General features: G+C 55.6%; 1 protein-coding gene across 1 annotated transcript; it reads right to left on the bottom strand.

Annotated features, from left to right (window-relative positions):
• Positions 1-439: 439 nt before the first annotated feature.
• On the bottom strand, positions 440-6,373 carry PERM1 (PPARGC1 and ESRR induced regulator, muscle 1). The gene is given in 5 exon segments (XM_010722768.4): positions 440-1,536; positions 3,212-3,328; positions 3,735-4,809; positions 4,812-5,542; positions 6,013-6,373. Coding segments are annotated over 4 exon segments (2,001 nt in total). The 5' UTR covers positions 5,541-5,542; positions 6,013-6,373; the 3' UTR covers positions 440-1,456.
• Between the last annotated feature and the right edge of the window lie 10,432 nt (positions 6,374-16,805).

The raw sequence follows: 16,805 nt of genomic DNA, 5'->3' as shown, positions 1-16,805 counted from the left end.
AGCACTCCCTCTGAAGCCCTCTTGCTGGCAATGACACAGCCCTGACCTAGCAGAAATGTCCGCAGGAAGCTTTGCTCTCATCTCATGATAGGGGAGGTGACTGAAATATAAAAGGAGCTGCTGTGGCCAAGCAGATTGCAGCACAGAGCCGTTGCCACCTCGGCGCACATGGTGCAAGCAGGCCAGCACCTGCCTGACTTTTTCAAGGAGGTGACAGCCATGGGAGCTGCATGCAGGGCAGGGTGGCACTGCGCCCACCTCGGTGACACGCACGCAGCCTCCAGGATGCACCCAAAAGGTCGTTTCTATTGTGGTGGTGGAGCTGGGGCTGGGATGCTGAGCTGTGGGTGCACCTTGGGTTAACCTGGCTGCTAAGAGAGGTGAGTGCTGGAAAGCCCAGGCTCTGAAGGAGCTCACCATGCAGACACGGGAATGCACGCAAAGTATTAAAGGAGATAGATCTTTATTGGAAGCTTCCAGCATATTTAGTCTGTTCTCTTCCTCCACACAACTCCTCATACCCAACATACAGCTCCTACGCAGTCCACACAGAGCCAGTATCTCTCCCTCATCACATGCTGCTATGTATCCCACTGCATAATTGCACTGTGTGCTCTCTGCTCTGCACTTATGGTCTTCAGTGCAACCCATGCATGGCACTCTGTATTGCAAAGGAAGAGCAGAACCTCTTCTTCTTGCCCCTTATTGCCTCAGACTGCTCCTATAAAGCTCCTAGGCAGACCCACATGGGATTTTAGGGCAGATTTCCCCAGTACCTTTGTGGATCTGGTCCCTAAGTGCCTACCCAGCCCCTCGTTTCTGCTGTTTGCAGACTTGCGAGTGCAGAAAACCCTCATGAATAATCCTCTTGGGTGACCAGACACAGAACTGTTTTGTTTTTGCCTCTCACCCCCACCTCCCCCACAAGGTCACACTCACCCTCCTCCTCCTCCCACTCCATGTCTCCAGGACAGGAGCAGCATGGAACAAACAGACCGCAGGGCTGGCACCCATCGGAGCCAAATGTGCACTCCCTGTGCCCTCTCCGACACACTCCTGTCCTTGCCAGGTCTCTTCCCAGTGCACGGCCCCAGTCCCTTTCGTAGAACACGAAGCAGTTTTTCTGTTTGTTCTTTTTGCTCTCCATCTTGGTGTTTTGCCAGTGGGTGACCTCCACAGGGAGGTCGGATGCCAATCCTGCTCCTAGCAGGCGGCATAAATATGCAAGAAGTGTGCAAAGAAAGAACAGAGCTGGCCCACGCCGGGCTCCTCTCCTGTCCAGCACAGGTGCAAACCGCCTACCGTGTTGTCACCGGAAGGATCCCGCTCCCCGTGACACCTTGTCCCCTTTGGGGATGGCTCCTGAGAAGTCTCAGTGCTGGGCTCTGGGCTCCTCATGCTGCCCAAGAACAAGGTGCCCATCCTCAGCTGTCCTTGGGAACGTGGTATCCTGGGGCTAGGTGCGGGGCCGTCCTTCCCTGACCTGCCGTCGGAAGTAGCGGATGGCAGACAGCGTGCCAAAGCTTGCCAGGAACACTGGAAAAGAGCCCAGCACATTCCCATGGTGAGAGTGGGAGCTTCTTGCAACCTAGAGAACATTCTCCCAGCTTGGAGGCAATGGGACCTCCTACTATGTATCCCCATCTCATGGGGTTGTTCCCAGTGCATTCCATCCTGCGCTGCCCACACCTTGGAGACTACATCTGGATCTCTAGTTTGGGCACATGGGTCGTAGTTCCACCAGATGGCTGTTTCAAGGGAAAGGATGCACAGACTTCACTTGTGTGCTGAGAAGTGAAAGGACTGAGCACCATAATGGTGGTAATAGATTGAGCAGACTGGTGGGGAGTTACTGAGCACCATGCTGGTGTTGAATTGAACACTGTGATGATGTTGGATTGAACACCATGATGGTGTTGGATTGAACACCATGTTGGTGTTGGATTGAGCACCATAATGGTGTTGGATTGAGCACCATAATGGTGTTGGATTGAACACCACGATGGTGTTGGATTGAACACCATGTTGGTGTTGGATTGAGCACCATAATGGTGTTGGATTGAGCACCATAATGGTGTTGGATTGAACACCATGATGGTGTTGGATTGAGCACCATGTTGGTGTTGGATTGAACACCATGTTGGTCTTGGATTGAGCACCATGATGGTGTTGGATTGAGCACCATGTTGGTCTTGGATTGAGCACCATAATGGTGTTGGATTGAGCACCATAATGGTCTTGGATTGAGCACCATGCTGGTGTTGGATTAAGCACCATGTTGGTGTTGGATTGAGCACTGCGACAGTGTTGCATTGATCACAGTAGATCTACACAAGGTGTGGATGCCAGGATGGTGATGGTGGTTGCATCTGGCATGGCTTGTGACAACTTATATATGAAATACTGGGAAAAAAAACAACAACACTGGAGCATCTCTTGAGTTAGCTCTCCTGATATCTCAAAGGCAGTGGCCTTAACTTGGTGCCAACACAGTGCTGGGAGTTTTTGTAACCCCAGGCCCCCATCCCACCATATCACTCTGTGGGCTATCTGCAGACATCCTGATCCCAGCCAAAAGCAGAAAATACCCAAAACTCAGAATGAGAAAATAGAGATGTACAAATGGATGGAGAACTTCTCTGAACACCCAGCAAAATCTTTCAGTTTGGCTCATAGCAGAGATCAGATCATCCCATGTGTGCCCAAGAAAAGCTCCTTGCACACTGCTTTATGCAATCCCATGGCATGAAGCTCACTGTGCCCACGTCTGCCCCCTGGAACTAAGAAGGCAAGGAAGAGCTGGCCAAGAGCTCCTTGTGATCGTGGTGTGGAGCTGCTTTAGCTAGCATGCTATTCTCAGCCTGGGTGTCAGCTTCCTGATGACCTTCGTGGGGAACATTTCTCCCAGCAGCCTGGGGCCACCTCGATGCCATCTCGGTGCCGCCTCAATGGCATCTTGGTGCCAACCAGCAAAGGCTGTTCTGGGATAAAACTGGGGTCTCTTGCAGGCTACATGCAAGGCAGCAGACCCTATGCACAGGGAAAGACCCTAAGCAAGGTGTCAGGACCAACATTCCTATAGGAGGTGTTAGAAATCACCTTTGGAACAGCAGGAAAACAGCTGCATTTTCCCACCGGCACATTTTGGTGATGGGATCCCTGCCTTCCTCCCTGCACACCCCATCCTCCCCCAACCCCACACACCACACACCGGTTTTCCAGGCATCCGGAGCCTGCAGGTCGGAGGTCTTCACCGCCCAGGAGGCAAAGGCACAGAAGACAAGGCACATGTCCTTGTGGGTCAACGCCAGCGGGGCCTCGGGTCTGCCTGCGGGAAGGGGAGCAAGCTCAGGATGCAGCCGCAAAGTTGGTGCTTTTTGCTCCCACCTCATCAGACTGCAGCTCAGCAGTCATTGACATATCTCAGGGTCCTTTGGCGCAGAAGGATTTGGCTATTTTCCCTCCCATCCCCTCACCAGGAACTCAAGTATGTTGTTCCGCAGGATGGCACAAGCACGGGGACAACTAACCCAGCTAGGAGAGGGATTGGGGCCAGCACACAGCCTGCTGCATGCATGCAAACTGCACACCCTGCTAAATGCATGCACAGTGCACACCCCACTGCATGCATGCACAGTGCACACCTTGCTGCATGCATGCACAGTGCAAAGCCAGCAACGCACAGACCTCAGCAGTCTCCATGCAGAGCCAGCCGTGGGCTCCATCTGCTTTACCTCTCAGTGCAAGGGCCATGTCCAAAGCTGGTGGATACTCAGGACCCCCTCCCACTGGCACCAGAGCAAGGTGGGACCCTCTCCGTGCCAGTGATGGGGAGGTGGGCGCTTGGGTTTTGCTGTGTGGCTTTGGCCTCTGCAGGATGGACATCAGAGCCCCCACGGCTTTCTTCACCTCAGAGGCTGGTGAAGAGAAGAGAAATCCCCTCCAGCCCCCCCTGTGCTGGGGTCTGTCAGGGAAGAAGTGTTCATACAGCTCAGGCACTGTGGCAACCAGGGGCTCTTTGGCTGTAGCCGCTTCGGGATCCTCCTTTTGCAGCTCAGCATGGTGCAAGCCAAAGAACTCCTTCCTCTTCCTGTCCTTACGCTTGGCTTTTTTCCTACTTCCTTCAGGTTCATTGAAAAAGTACTCATACAGTTCAGGCAAGGATATTTCCCTTTCCAAAGGCGTTTTCTCGCCCTCCACCGCGTTCTCTGCTGCTTCTTCTTCCCCCTGGGACTCGCAGAACAAATAGTCATACATCTCAGGCCACGTCACATCCAGGGTGTCTGTCCCAGGAGAGCCCCCAACTGCGAATGTCGGGGAGCCCATCACCCGGGGGGGGCTGGCTGTGAAATCCCTGCAGCCCCCAGCAGCAGCAGCAGCCACACTTTGGGGACCAAGAGCCTTCCCCTCCTGGCACAGCTCTCCCAGCCCAGAGACAACCACTGGTGTGGTGACAACCACTGGCGTGGCATCTGGTGTAGTGACAACAACCGATGGGGTGACAACCACTGCCGTGGTGTCCGGTGGAGTGACCACCACTGGCACAGTGTCACACGCCCCTGTACCCCCCACCTGCCTGGCCAGCTTGGTGGCCCTTGCCTTCCCTGGTGACTGTTCTCCTGACTCCTTTGCCTTCAGCTTTGGGGACATGCTGGGGGACACACCCCCCAACTCCACACCAGGGCTGCCTGTCGGCCGTTTGCTCTCCGCAGCCTCCTCACTGCTCAGCCTCATGGGTGCCGCTTTGGCCGCCTTCTCCTTCCCTTTGCCCTTCCTTGAGGTCAGCGGGGAGGATGAGGGGCCCTGCTGGATGCTGTGCTGCCCCGCGCTGGGCTCCCTGCTGGCTCCTTGTCCCCAGGGGTCACCTCGGTGCCACCAACTCCACGCTGCTTGCGGCTCTTCCTCGCCGATGCTGGCACTTTGGGTCTCACCACCTCCAGGACGCTGGGCTGGCTGCCTGCTTTCTCCCCAAGCTCTGCAGCAGGGTGCTCGTGGGTAGGTCCCGGCACCTCAGCATGGCTTTTCCATGCAGTAATCTCCTGGGCACCTCCCTGTGCCACTGCTGGGCTCCCACAGGGTTGCTCCATACCGGCATCTTCTCCTTGGGCACAGGGCGCAGCAGGGTGCTCAGGGTGCTCCATGGCCCCGCTGCCAGCAGCTCCTTCCCCCGACGCTGCATCCTGCCCCGCGGTGCCCTCAGCTGCAGGAGGATGGGGCGGCTGCCTGCCCTGCACGCTGGGCATGGCAGCAAACAGAGGGCAGACGGGCTGCTTGCCTTCACGTAGAATGGATGAGCACAGATCTACTTCGTCCTCTCCACACAGCCCATGTGGGGAACAGCTCGCCTTGCCAAGCCCTGGCTCGATGCCTGCCCTGGTGCTGCACGGAGCGGGCACACCGTCCCCTTGCTCAATGTCACTGAGGCACTGCTCCTCTGCTGTAGCCAGGGCAGCCGGTTCTTGGTTGCATTCCTCCACCGCCCGCAAGAACTCAGCCCAGTCACGGTCGTTCAGCTGGATGCTGTACTCGAAGTTATCCATGCCTGCAGCAGCACAGCAAGGGGAAGGGGCCGGAGAGAGCAGGGAGTGAGGAGGGGGCATGGCATCACTAGCAGAGCATGCCCCCTAGCTATCGGCCCTGCTCATTTTGGGGCTGGAATCAGTGGGATCTCATCCCATGAGGATGGCTCGTGGCAGACCCCACAGGTGGTGCTGAGCTGGGTATGGCCATGGCCACTCCATTCAGGGCTGCTCCGGGTATTCCCTCTGCACAGCACCAGGATAGTGCATCTCTCCTTCCCTTTTCCCACTTGCTTTGCCCCCAACCTGTGCGAAAAACAGAGAGCTGAGGCTCTTTCCTGCTGCCCAGTGTCATGCAGGAGGGAGCATGCAGTGCAGCCCAAGCAGAGAAGTTTGCAGCCTTTTGGGGTGGGAGATGCAACGGAGCCCAGAGCCAGCAGGAGGGACCTGGCAGCAGGAGGAGAAGCAGAGAGGCCACAACAGAGCATCCTACCTGTGCCACAGCCCCAGGTGGTGACGGAGCCATTCAGAGAGCCATGCAGGAAAATCCCCCCAGCACAACATGATGCCGTACCCTTGACGGGGGCAGAGAGCTTCAGCTCTGCTCCATTCACTGCTAAAAATAATCCCTGTGTCACCTGAGCTGCGGGGAGGGCAGCTCCTTATTTAGAAGCCGCCAGGGCAGAGGCGAGCTGGCGGGCGGCACGTTGCTGCCCTGTGCTCTATGGGGTCCATGGGATTGTAGCTCCATGGGACGGGCATCACAGCCCCATGGGCATCGCAGCTCCATGGGATGGCCCACAGATGGGTCATGGAGAGCATCGGTGGGATCATAGAGTGCGAACAGGGGAACTGAGCAGCCACAGGACGACAAGCAGAACCAGAAATAACCCCAGCAGCCAGAAATAGCTGGGAACTGCTGCCCTGCCCCTGCTGTGGCCCCGTCCTGCAGGGAGGAAGCTCCCCTGCGCGGCTGCCGTCACGCACTGCACGGCCACGCGGCAGCACGCGGCCCTATGCATCCTGCAGGCTGACGCACGCAGAGAGAGGGCCAGTGGGAACATGGGGAAGGAAAGAGGGCTGCTGCCTGCCAGCCCTATCTGCCGTCTGATCTGGCTGCACCCTGCTCCCCCTGCTCCCCGCACGTGCTCACAGACGCAGAAGGGAAACCAGCCGGCTTCCTCCCCTTGGCTGCGCCCGCTTCCTTCCCTTTGAGCCCTCCACCCCGCCTCGCAGACCGCAGCGGGGAACATGAAAGCTGCAGGCGCAGCAGGACGGAACCAGAGCCAGCAGCGGGCTGTTAGCGGTGTCACACTGACAACCGGCACCAAACCCAACAGGAACTGCACACACCCCGGCCCGCGGGACACAAGGCTCAGAGCGACAGGCATCCAAGTGTTTATTTTGTTGACCGGGGTGAAGCCCACGCACCATCCTCGGGGGAGCTGCACATCTGCAGGCGCTTCCCTGCCTTCCTCTGGGCTGACCCTGAAGGCACGGCGTGCTGCAGGGTGATGCACCCCGTGCTGCTCAGGGGATGCTCCTGTACCTCCGGCTGCCGCCTGCTCCCAGCCCCACACATTGCTGCTTGGGCACTCAGGATGTGATATAAATAACGGATGTCACCCTGTAATTAGAGATGGGACTGAAATAACGCAGCAGATGAGGCCCCTCTCTGCCCGATGGCACAGGATGGAGCGTGGGAGAAGGAGCCAGGAGCAAGGGAACGGAGCTCAGGGAAACTGAGGATCCTTTTTTGTGCAAAGGGTTTCTTTGGGCTGAATCCACCCCAGGGACAGTGCAGTGTGAGCTTGGTCACAGAGAACCTTTCCCTGCCTTGATCCAGATCCATCACAACGTGTCTGCACAGAGGGAGGGAAGGGTTTGCAAGAAGCAAGATAGATAATTATAACAAGCATAATGGAAAGAGAAAGACATCTCCAGATCCAGGAAGGGGTTAACCTTGCACTGAAACTCCGAGCTCTGTGCTGCAACCACCAGGCTGGTTCTGCTGGTTTGGGGCAGGTGAGGCTGGGAATCATCACCCCCAAACCATAGAGGTCGGCATTGTTTTTCCCTAACCCCCCATTTTTTTGTGTATGTGTGTGCATGGAAATCTGTCCCCAGGCTCTGTTAACATCTCAGCCCATGCTTCCCAGTGGGCTCACTCAAAGGTCAGCGCCTTGGCTGCTGCGAAACCCAGCCTGCGCCTGGCTGACACCCCGCCAAGCTCTCCCAAAGCCTCGCATCCTGGCCTGAGTTTCGGGTTGTTCATCCAAGTCTCACTGGGTTTCAAGTTTCCCTGCAAGCGTTGGCTGCTCTCGGTGTGCAGCAGCCCTGGGACACAGCTCTGTGCTGGCAGGATGGGTCCCTGTGCCAACGGGACGTCAGCTGCGCCCACGTGGAGCTGCAGAAGGAGTCAGGGCCACCACGGGGTTATGGTGTAAAGCTGCATCGCTGCGGTGTGATGCAGTCGCACACAGTGTGGTTTGTGGTGGCGGTGGTTGGGGACCAGCATCCACCACCAGGTGACAGCTGTCTCCCCACAGCCACCTCTCCGCAGTGCGCTCTGAGATGCCTCCAAGCCCTTCCCCAGCAGCTCTGCTCTCTTTGTCCTTTTTTTTGTCCCCATGAGGTCGCTGGGCTGAAGCTCCAGCTCACAGACATCCAAACCTCACTGCCAGCAGGATCGGTGCTTCACCTGCAGAAACCATTTCCCTGCCATTTCCACTAGGTGTCACTTCCATCCAGAAAGTCAGCGCTTTCCCCAGATTTCTTCACCTCCCGGTGCACAAGGACACGCCAACCCTAAAAAAAGGGTTGCAATGACCAGGAGGTTGGGTTGGGGAGTTCCTGGGTTGGAACGTTGTTGGATTAGGATGTTGCTGGGTTGGGATGAGGTTGGCTTGCAATACTGTTGGGTTGTGATGGGGTTGGGTTGGAATGGGATTAGTTTGGGACGGTGTTGGGTTAGGATGGGATGGGATTGGGATGGGGTTGGGCTGTTGGGTTGTGATAGGGTTGGATGGGGATAGAGTTGTGTTGGGATGAGGTTGGATTGGGATGGAATTGAGCAAGCTAGGGACAGGTCAGTGCTTGGAGAGAATTGGAGAATTGCAACTGGGATGAGGTGCCCGGACTGCACTGATCCCCAAAGCCTGGAGAATTCAAATGTCACTAACACAGAGTCTGTGGTCATCCCAGTGCCACCAGTAACACCAGTGTCACTTCTACCACCAGTGCTACCAGTAACCCCCGTGCCACCAGTGCCACAAGCTGCCATGCTCCTGGCTGAGCACCCCTGGGCTGTGCAGAGGGCAGGAAGCAGGAGGCAGCAGGAGCTGTGATGCTCCAGCACCGCTCACATCCTGGTTCTGGTGGCACCATCAGAAATGGGAACCCATCTGCCTCCCAGCAGGGCAAATAAACCCACCTCCCTCTATTAGGCCATTGTCTTTTGAGGAAATGTTATTGTTTCCAGCAAAGCCCTTCCATTGCAGGGAGCTCTCCCATCTTCCTGTCTCCCTGCTCACATCTGGGAATCCTATTTCAAGCGCACATTTTTTTCCTCCGATTCTTCAAGAAAGTAAAATGTTTCTTCTTCCCCCTTTCCCTTGCAAAGGGGGTGGATGTGCAGCTTGCACCTGGATTTGCATACCAGTTGGACTTGGGCTGGGTGTTCTAAACGACTGAGGTCCTTTGCATGCTGCAAAAGGCCTCGTGGTTCCTTGAGCAGAACTTAAGGCACCCCTAGATGCAATGGCTCTGCACGTTGGGATGTGCACAGCACAGTGCCATGCAGCAGGGCTGGAGCCGCTGCAATAACCCCACTAATAGCAATGCCAGCACAGACACACGGCGCTAATGGAAATCTGTGCTACCTGTCTGACTCATCTCTGCCCATTGATTTAGCAGCTGAGACCGAACTGAAGAGACAATAACAACTGCAAAGCAGGAGCAGACAGCAGAATTACAGCTGGAAGGAGATGAAAGGGTTGGGAGGAGCATGCTCCATCCCTGATAGGACTCGGTGCTCTGATCGTCGGCTGCAGGAGCGTGGCATTGCGACCCAGCTCTGCCCCATGGGATGTGTGGGGATCTGAGGCTGTGACTGCACCCAGGGGGCTGCCCACAGCTTCCCACCTCTGCACAAGGCCATGGCTTAGAGAACCCAGCGTGGGAGCAGGTCTGCCCCGCTCCGGCATCTTAACAAGAAGCAGCTGCTGGAGGCGGAGGGAGGGATTGCACAAGGAAAAGGCCCCACTCCATTAATTAAAGGTCACGGGGCCATTCCAGAGGCTTCCCAATTACCTTTGGAAGAGTGTCGCTAATGTGAGATAATGATGTCATACGGCCACTAATGAGGCAGGTTAACCAGACCCGCCGCCCCCTCCCCACGCCAGCACAACCCCTCCCCCACCCCTCCAATTAAGGTGCCTCACCCCACTCATAACGGGGGAGAAGGAAGAGGCCGTGCCCCAGTTTGGGGTTTTGCACCCGGGAGAAGTTCCAGCAAGGCCCATTTTGGTGAAGTGCTCCTTGGGAGTGATGTCAACAGGATATTGTTCCGCCCTGACCTTACTGCCCACGTGGCTCCAACCAAATCCAACCCCATTAGCGCTCCTTAATGGAGCATAATTGCAAGCTACAAATCCTCCTCCCAATGTGCGGAGCTCCTGGGGGGGCTTTGGGGCACGAACCCACCTTGGGGACAACCCCACCCCTTCGGACCTGCCCTGAGCAACGCACTGGGATGAGGGTTTGGGGGAGCAGGGGAAAGCTCTGCCATTCCACTCTGCATCGACCCACGTGCAGGAGCTGCTCCTGCAAATGGGGGCTGGCTGATAAGCTGTAATAGCAGCCACCTCCGGAGAGCTGATAAGCATCCCCTGTCCCCAGCTCAAACCCACAAGCACACACAAAATAAGCCGAGGAGCTGCCAGCTGCAATTTATCAGTGACGGGAAGAGACAACGCACGGCTGGGAGCGAGGGAGAGCTTGCAGAGGTGGAGGGAGCGCTCCTGGGAAGGCAGAGCGGAGCAGCGCTGGGTTATTAATTATCCACAGCGTTCATCCCTCCCACGTTCTGCAAAGAGGTGAAAAAAAAAAAAAAAAAAAAGAAATAAAATAAAAGTTGTCAGGGCAAAATGGAAATGGGCGGGTGGGAGACGGGAGATGAAAAGGGGAACGGCGGGGAGAGGAGGAGCAGGGCTGTGCTGGGAGCTGCCATGCTGTGCCAGGGCCGGGAGAACACGGAGCTGCTGATAAGGAGCAGTTTGCCCATAGGGATCCCACGAATCCCCCAGCTCGCTGAGGAGGCTGCAGGGTGGGGTGTTTTCCCTTTGCCAGAGCGCTGACATCTGCTGCAGGAATCCTGCTCCCATGGCTCCCCGAACGCTGGGTGGGATTTTTCCATGCGCTCACGGCTCAGCCTAAACCAACAAAATCCTCCCCAACCTGCAGGGGAGGAAGGGCTGGGAAGGGCTGGAGCAGTAATCCCTGACCTTTGCTAATCCGCAGGCAATCGCTGCGCGCGAGCTGCGTGCTGCAGGAGACCGCAGGCTATGCTCTCCCCGTGGGCAGCAGTTGGAACCTCAGCAGTTGGAACCTCGGCAGCTCGGAGCTGCCCTGTGGGGGCAGGGGGAGGCTATGGGGCCATGGGATGGGCCCTGCAGGCTGTGGGACCTTTGGAACGGCGCGATGTGCTGCGTTGGGGGCTGAGCCGAAGGGCAGCATCTCCCCCTCGCTCATTTCTTCCATGCTGAAATGAGGATAATGAGCCCGAGAGAGCTGGGAGATGCTGCTCCAAAAACCAGCTCTGTGTAGCAACTGAGGTTGTTAGCACTGGTGGGAAAGTGCTCTCAGCTCCAAGCAAAAATATGGATGCTGCGAGCAAATTCCTCTCACCAGGACTCTCACCACAGACCCAGAGCCTCATTTTGGGTTGAAGTTTTCTGGTCCCCAGTGTCTCCCTTCAGCCACGTGCAAATCCAGCCTGTCACCCAGCCCCAGCTCTATGCAAAAACACCCCTGTTGCAGCACACCAAGTATTTCCCAGCTAAAAAAGCACCGAGAGAGCTGCAGAGATGAGCAAGACCTGCATTCAAACCCATCCTCAGCTCCCCACCTCCCTGCTCAGCTGCACTGTGGGTTACCCCTGGCTTGAGCCATGCACTGGCACTGCTGCCTTGCAATGGGTGCTGCTGCCTTATGGTGTGCTCACTTCAGCCCCATCCTATGTGGTGGGACCACTCAGCTCAACACAACCTTTTGCACTGGTTTGGCCAACCTAATCTACATCAGTTTCCCCCTGAAGTGCTGCAGCTTTGCATGGAGCAAAGCATGACTTTGCACACAGCAACAACACATGAGGCCTCACGAGTCCATAATCTCAAAGCACCAAGGGGGAGGCAGGAGACTGGGTGGGCTGTGCATCCTTCCCACCAGGCTGCCAATGTCACCTGGCAAAGCAGGGCCATCGGAAGACATTGTCCTGCATGCTCCCCTCCTCCCAGTCTGGCACCGCCGGGCACTTGTGAATGTTGATCCCTGATCAGGCTGAGTGTGAGTTGCTAATTGCTGCTGACACCTGCCTGGCTGGGGTATGTGTGCCCCCTCCCCAACATCCCAAGGCGCTGGGAGTTGCAGTGTGGGACCCTGAGTGCATTGCATCTCCTGGGCATGAGCTTGGCATCGTATCTGTGCCACGCTGCAGCAGCTTTGGCTGTGTTTTAATCTGTGCAGCTTCCATCTGAACCTTCCCCAGGGAAGCCCACCCCCTTTCTGCCACCTCTAAAAGCCCTCCCCAGCTCTGTATGGAGCTGCTAAGGGCAGTGCTTGGTGTCTGCAGGCAACACCCACAGTGTGAGGGTGGCCGGGCTGCCCCATTGTCTCCTTCACAGACATTGTTCCCCATCATGGTCCCAGGAGGGGACATGGGAGCAGCACGATGGGGGGGTTCTAGTGCAATCCCATAAATGCTGGGATGAGATCCCAAAGCTCTGCCTCTGTACCCCGAGATTCCAAGAGGCTGCCTCCGGGATGGCACTGATGAGGGGCAGTTATTCATCGTTATTTAATGAGGATATTAAACCGTGGTGTTCAACCCTGCTCTGTGCATGGGATGAGTCTTTGGGGAGTAATTGCGCTGAGAAATGCTCTCTCCCAGGGACAGACATGTGATGAATTAACTTTGGCAATACTTGCAAACCGTGTCATGCCAATCAGGCGGTGGAGATTGAAAAAGAGCTGAAGTGGAAAGGTGGGCAGAGCCGAGAGGCCTGGAGACAATTGGCAGAGACAGGGCAGGGGCGAAGGCAGGGCGAGCCCTCACTGCAGCCCCACAACACCTTTAGGGCTTAAGGCAAAGTGACAGCCAGGAGCAATCTCAAGCACCACTGCCCCGAGAAACCCCCAGGAGAGCCCCCAGCACACAGCAGGGTTGGCGAGGCTGGGCAGCAGGACCCCCAGCAGAACACCAGTTAGAATTGGGTTGGCTAACCCCATCTGGATCCCCTTGGAGAGCAGCAGCCCGTCCTTGCTGTTGATCTTGGCCACGGTGGGGACTCGCAGTATTTTTCCAGCTGCAGAGTTTGGGCTTTGCTTTCTTTTTCTCTCCCTTTTTTTTTTCCCCCAAGCCAGATCCATATCAAACTGTGTTATTCTGCATTGCAAAGTGTAAACACCATCCAACAGTGCAGAGGGAAGTGGGGCAGAACCAGCATGGGGCAGGGCTGTGCTGTGCACTCTGTGCTGCACCCGTGAACTCCCCGACACGGAAAGCACGGCGTGGGGCTGTCTGCTGCCACTCTGCTCTCCTCCCATCACTTCCCCATTTCAGAGCTGCTCCCAGCTCAGCAGTGCCTGGGGTTGTTCACTCTGAAGCCTAAGGAGGAACGCTGCGGGGCAGCTGTAATTAACCATTGCATTCCTGTGTGGGTTTTTTTTTTCTGAGACGTGAGCCTGCACGGTCACTGAGTTAATCTGAGTTTCAGCAAGAGTGATCTGAGGGCTTCGCTCTGTGCTCCTGTTTCCCTCTTATTAAACGCTGCAGAAAGGACCTCAATACTTTGCATCCCTCTTGCATGCAGCAGCAGAGCAAAGCAATGCGAAGGATGCAAAGCAAATAAGCAGAGCAAAGCAAAGCAGAGCAGCACCCATGGCTGCCCCATTGCCTGCTCCACAGCCCCATGCCCCACTGCCTTCCTCCTACGCTCCAGCCTGCTTGCTGGCACGCCCGCTGCAATGAATGAGCACCTCCCTGTGTCGCTGTGCGCAGGGTGGAGCAGCCAGCCCTTGGGTGGATGCCTCCGAGTCATCTCACCTCTATGACTCCATCCTCCTGCCTTGCACTCAGAGGCAGGTCCTGATGAGCCACACACATTTTTCAAGCACGTTTCCAAGCTGCCCGGAGCCTGAACTTTGCCCAAAACCCATTGAAGTGTCCCCATTGGCAGCAGCCCTAGGAGTGCCCCATGGGGCACAAAGCAGCAGCTGTGTCTTGTCCATCAGATTGCTGCTGACTCAACCTGAAGAGGCTGGGAGTTTTGCAGATGGGGTGATCCTGTTCTTTTACAGCTGATTCACACTGAGGCTACCAATGAGGTTGAATGGAAACGCTGCACCTGAACAGCTCAAAGTGCAAGAACGAGTCGGAGGTTTTCATTGCCAGACATCTCCTGGCATGGCTTGGGTGTCCTTCCATCTAGCAAATGTACGAGAGGGGAAGGGAAGACACAGAGAGAAGTGTGATGGTGTGACATGGCCTGGCTTTCAGCTCACCAGATAGAATCAGAATCGTTAAGGTTGGAAAAGACCATGGAGGTCAAACAGTCCAACTATCAGCCCATCACCACCGTGCCCACTGACCATGTCATGAGAATCAGTGGTGTTGGAGCAGTGGTGCTGGGGGATTTCCCTCCCTCCTCTCCCACATTGCCAAGCACAGGGTTAGGCAATGCCGGCTGATAAGAGTCAACCCATAAAAGGCGTGTGAGGGCTTCCCATGCTCACCTCAGCAGCTCCGTCCCTTCCTTTCCCTCCCTGCCCCATGCATCACTCATTAACCCAGCACCCAGCTCACCCTGGGGCTGCACAGACGCCTGGCACTGGATGAGGCTGAGGCTTCCCATAGGCAGGGGATGGGCTGGGGCAGAGACCCACATCCAGCCTGTCCCCACACCCATCCATCCCCACATCCCTGCATCCATCCTCACATCCATCACTGCATCCATCCCCGCATCCATTCCCACTTCCATCCCTACATCCCTGCAACCACTTCCTCACCTCTCCAATGTCACCACCCATGCCAATGGGGCCAGAGGACAATCCCACCATGTCAGACAGTCCTGCAGGATGGAGCTTTGTTCAGCACACCCTATAGCAAACCCATCAGAAACCCGAGCTCAGTCCTCCTCCATGCAGCACTGCTGGGGGGTCCTGCACGAGCAGACTCCAGCAGACGAGCCACAGTCCTGCATCCCTGCCCAGCAGCACGTATTGCAGAGCTTGCCTCCTGCAGGAGTTAATTACTGTCACGACTAATAGCACCCTGGTTGCTGTTTGCAGCTTTTACCCCGCGGACCTGCTCGGCAGGCTAAGGATAGGATGCAGGGCAGCAGCTGAGGTCCCTCCTAGCCCAGAGCCACCGTGACAGCACAGGGCAAGCTGCAGCAAGTTTCTGACCCATTAGCAATATCTCTAATTACTCAGTGACCCGCTCTGCCGGGACCTGAGGTATCAGCAGGCTGCAAGCAGGGAGCAGCACGTGGGCAGCCGGGCGCTGTCATTTCCCATCAAAAGCACTGGGCCTCCCGGCGCAGGGATGTTCACAGTAATTATCAGCTTTATTCTGCAAGAGGGCACTTTGTCTGGATGCTTTTATTTGTTGCAAGAGGCAGATAGGCATCAACATGTGAATGCATGCAAAGCACGGGTGTATATGTGCATGGTGTGTGTGCTGCCTGGGCTGTGCACTGCGTGCTCACACATTGCGTGTTGCGTGGATGCTTATCGGTGAGGCAGGGATGTATGACGGCCCCGGTTCAAGAAAGCACTTAAACAGGTGTGCAGCTTAAAACATGGTCTTAAGTGCTTTGTTGAATCTAAAGGCACTTAGGAAAATACTTAAATGCCATCTGAAGGAAGGCTGCTTTCCAGCACCGCAGACAAATGGCAGAGCCAGCGGAGAGGAAGCCGGTGTGTTAATGTAGAAACTGAATTATTTATTTTGTCTGACTTCAAATGCCTTCCTCTGCTCTAACATCTGAGTACTAAGAGCAAAGATACTCTCATTTCCTGAGGATGCCAAAGCCTTTTTCTATTTCTATATGAAAAAAAAAGCAAGCTCCCATCCTCACCCCGGTCAATGGCATCTCCAGAAGAAGACTCACTGACTTGGTGCAGCACACCCTATAGCAAACACCTAAGTAATGGGGGAAAATGAAGACTGGCACTTTCTCTTCATTTCAGATTTCTGTGCATCCTGTGCTCCAGCAGGGAAGGTGCTTGCACAGCTTTACGTTGCCCAGATGCTGCAATGGCTTGCCCATTAGTTTTGCTGCCTTGATTTATGTTGTCCCTAATTTGAGACACTCTGGTTGGTTTGGTTGGGTTTGGTTTGGTTTGGTCCAGTTGTTTTTACCTTGGTTGGGTTGAGTTGGGTTGGATTTGGTTGGGTTGCGTTTGATTGGGTTGGGTTGAGTGGGGTTGGATTTGGTTGGGTTGGGTTGGGTTGGATTTGGTTGGGTTGGGTTGGGTTGGGTTTGGTTGGGTTGGTCCAGTTGTTTTTGGTTTAGTTGGGTTGGGCTGGGTTGGATTTGGTTGGGTTGGGTTCACTTTGGTTTGATCTGGTTTAGTTCGACTCTGTTTGGTTTGGTTTGTTCAGCCCTCAGCATACCAATGCTCATTTTCCTCCACCTTTAAAATAAAGCCAGTGTGCAAAGAGCTGCAGTGAGAACAGATAGAGAAGGACTGAGTGCAATCATGAAGACTGTCAGAAGGGTCATGTGAAGTCGGTAGCAGAACAAACCTTGATTGCTTGAAAATCTACAGCTTTGTAGGAGTCTTTTGTCCTGGTAGCACACTGGAGGCAATGCTGCTGGAGCTGTGCGGGGAGGCACTTTATAAGGGGATGAGAGCTCAGAAAATGAGCTGTCTGCCAACACCCAGGGTTCTCCTCTGGGGTGTCACACCCCTGGGTGGAGTGATGCCCAATGGACCCATGCAAGGCCCAGGCAGTGATTTGATGAGGATTTTCCTACTCTGCATTGAGCCAGGCAGAGGTGT

The sequence above is a fragment of the Meleagris gallopavo genome, chromosome 23, assembly GCF_905368555.1.
Source record: "Meleagris gallopavo chromosome 23, MGAL_WU_HG_1.1, whole genome shotgun sequence".
Classification (NCBI taxonomy): Eukaryota; Metazoa; Chordata; class Aves; order Galliformes; family Phasianidae; genus Meleagris; species Meleagris gallopavo.
The sequence above is the reverse complement of the archived record's forward strand: the minus strand, read 5'-3'. Positions and strand labels throughout refer to the sequence as shown.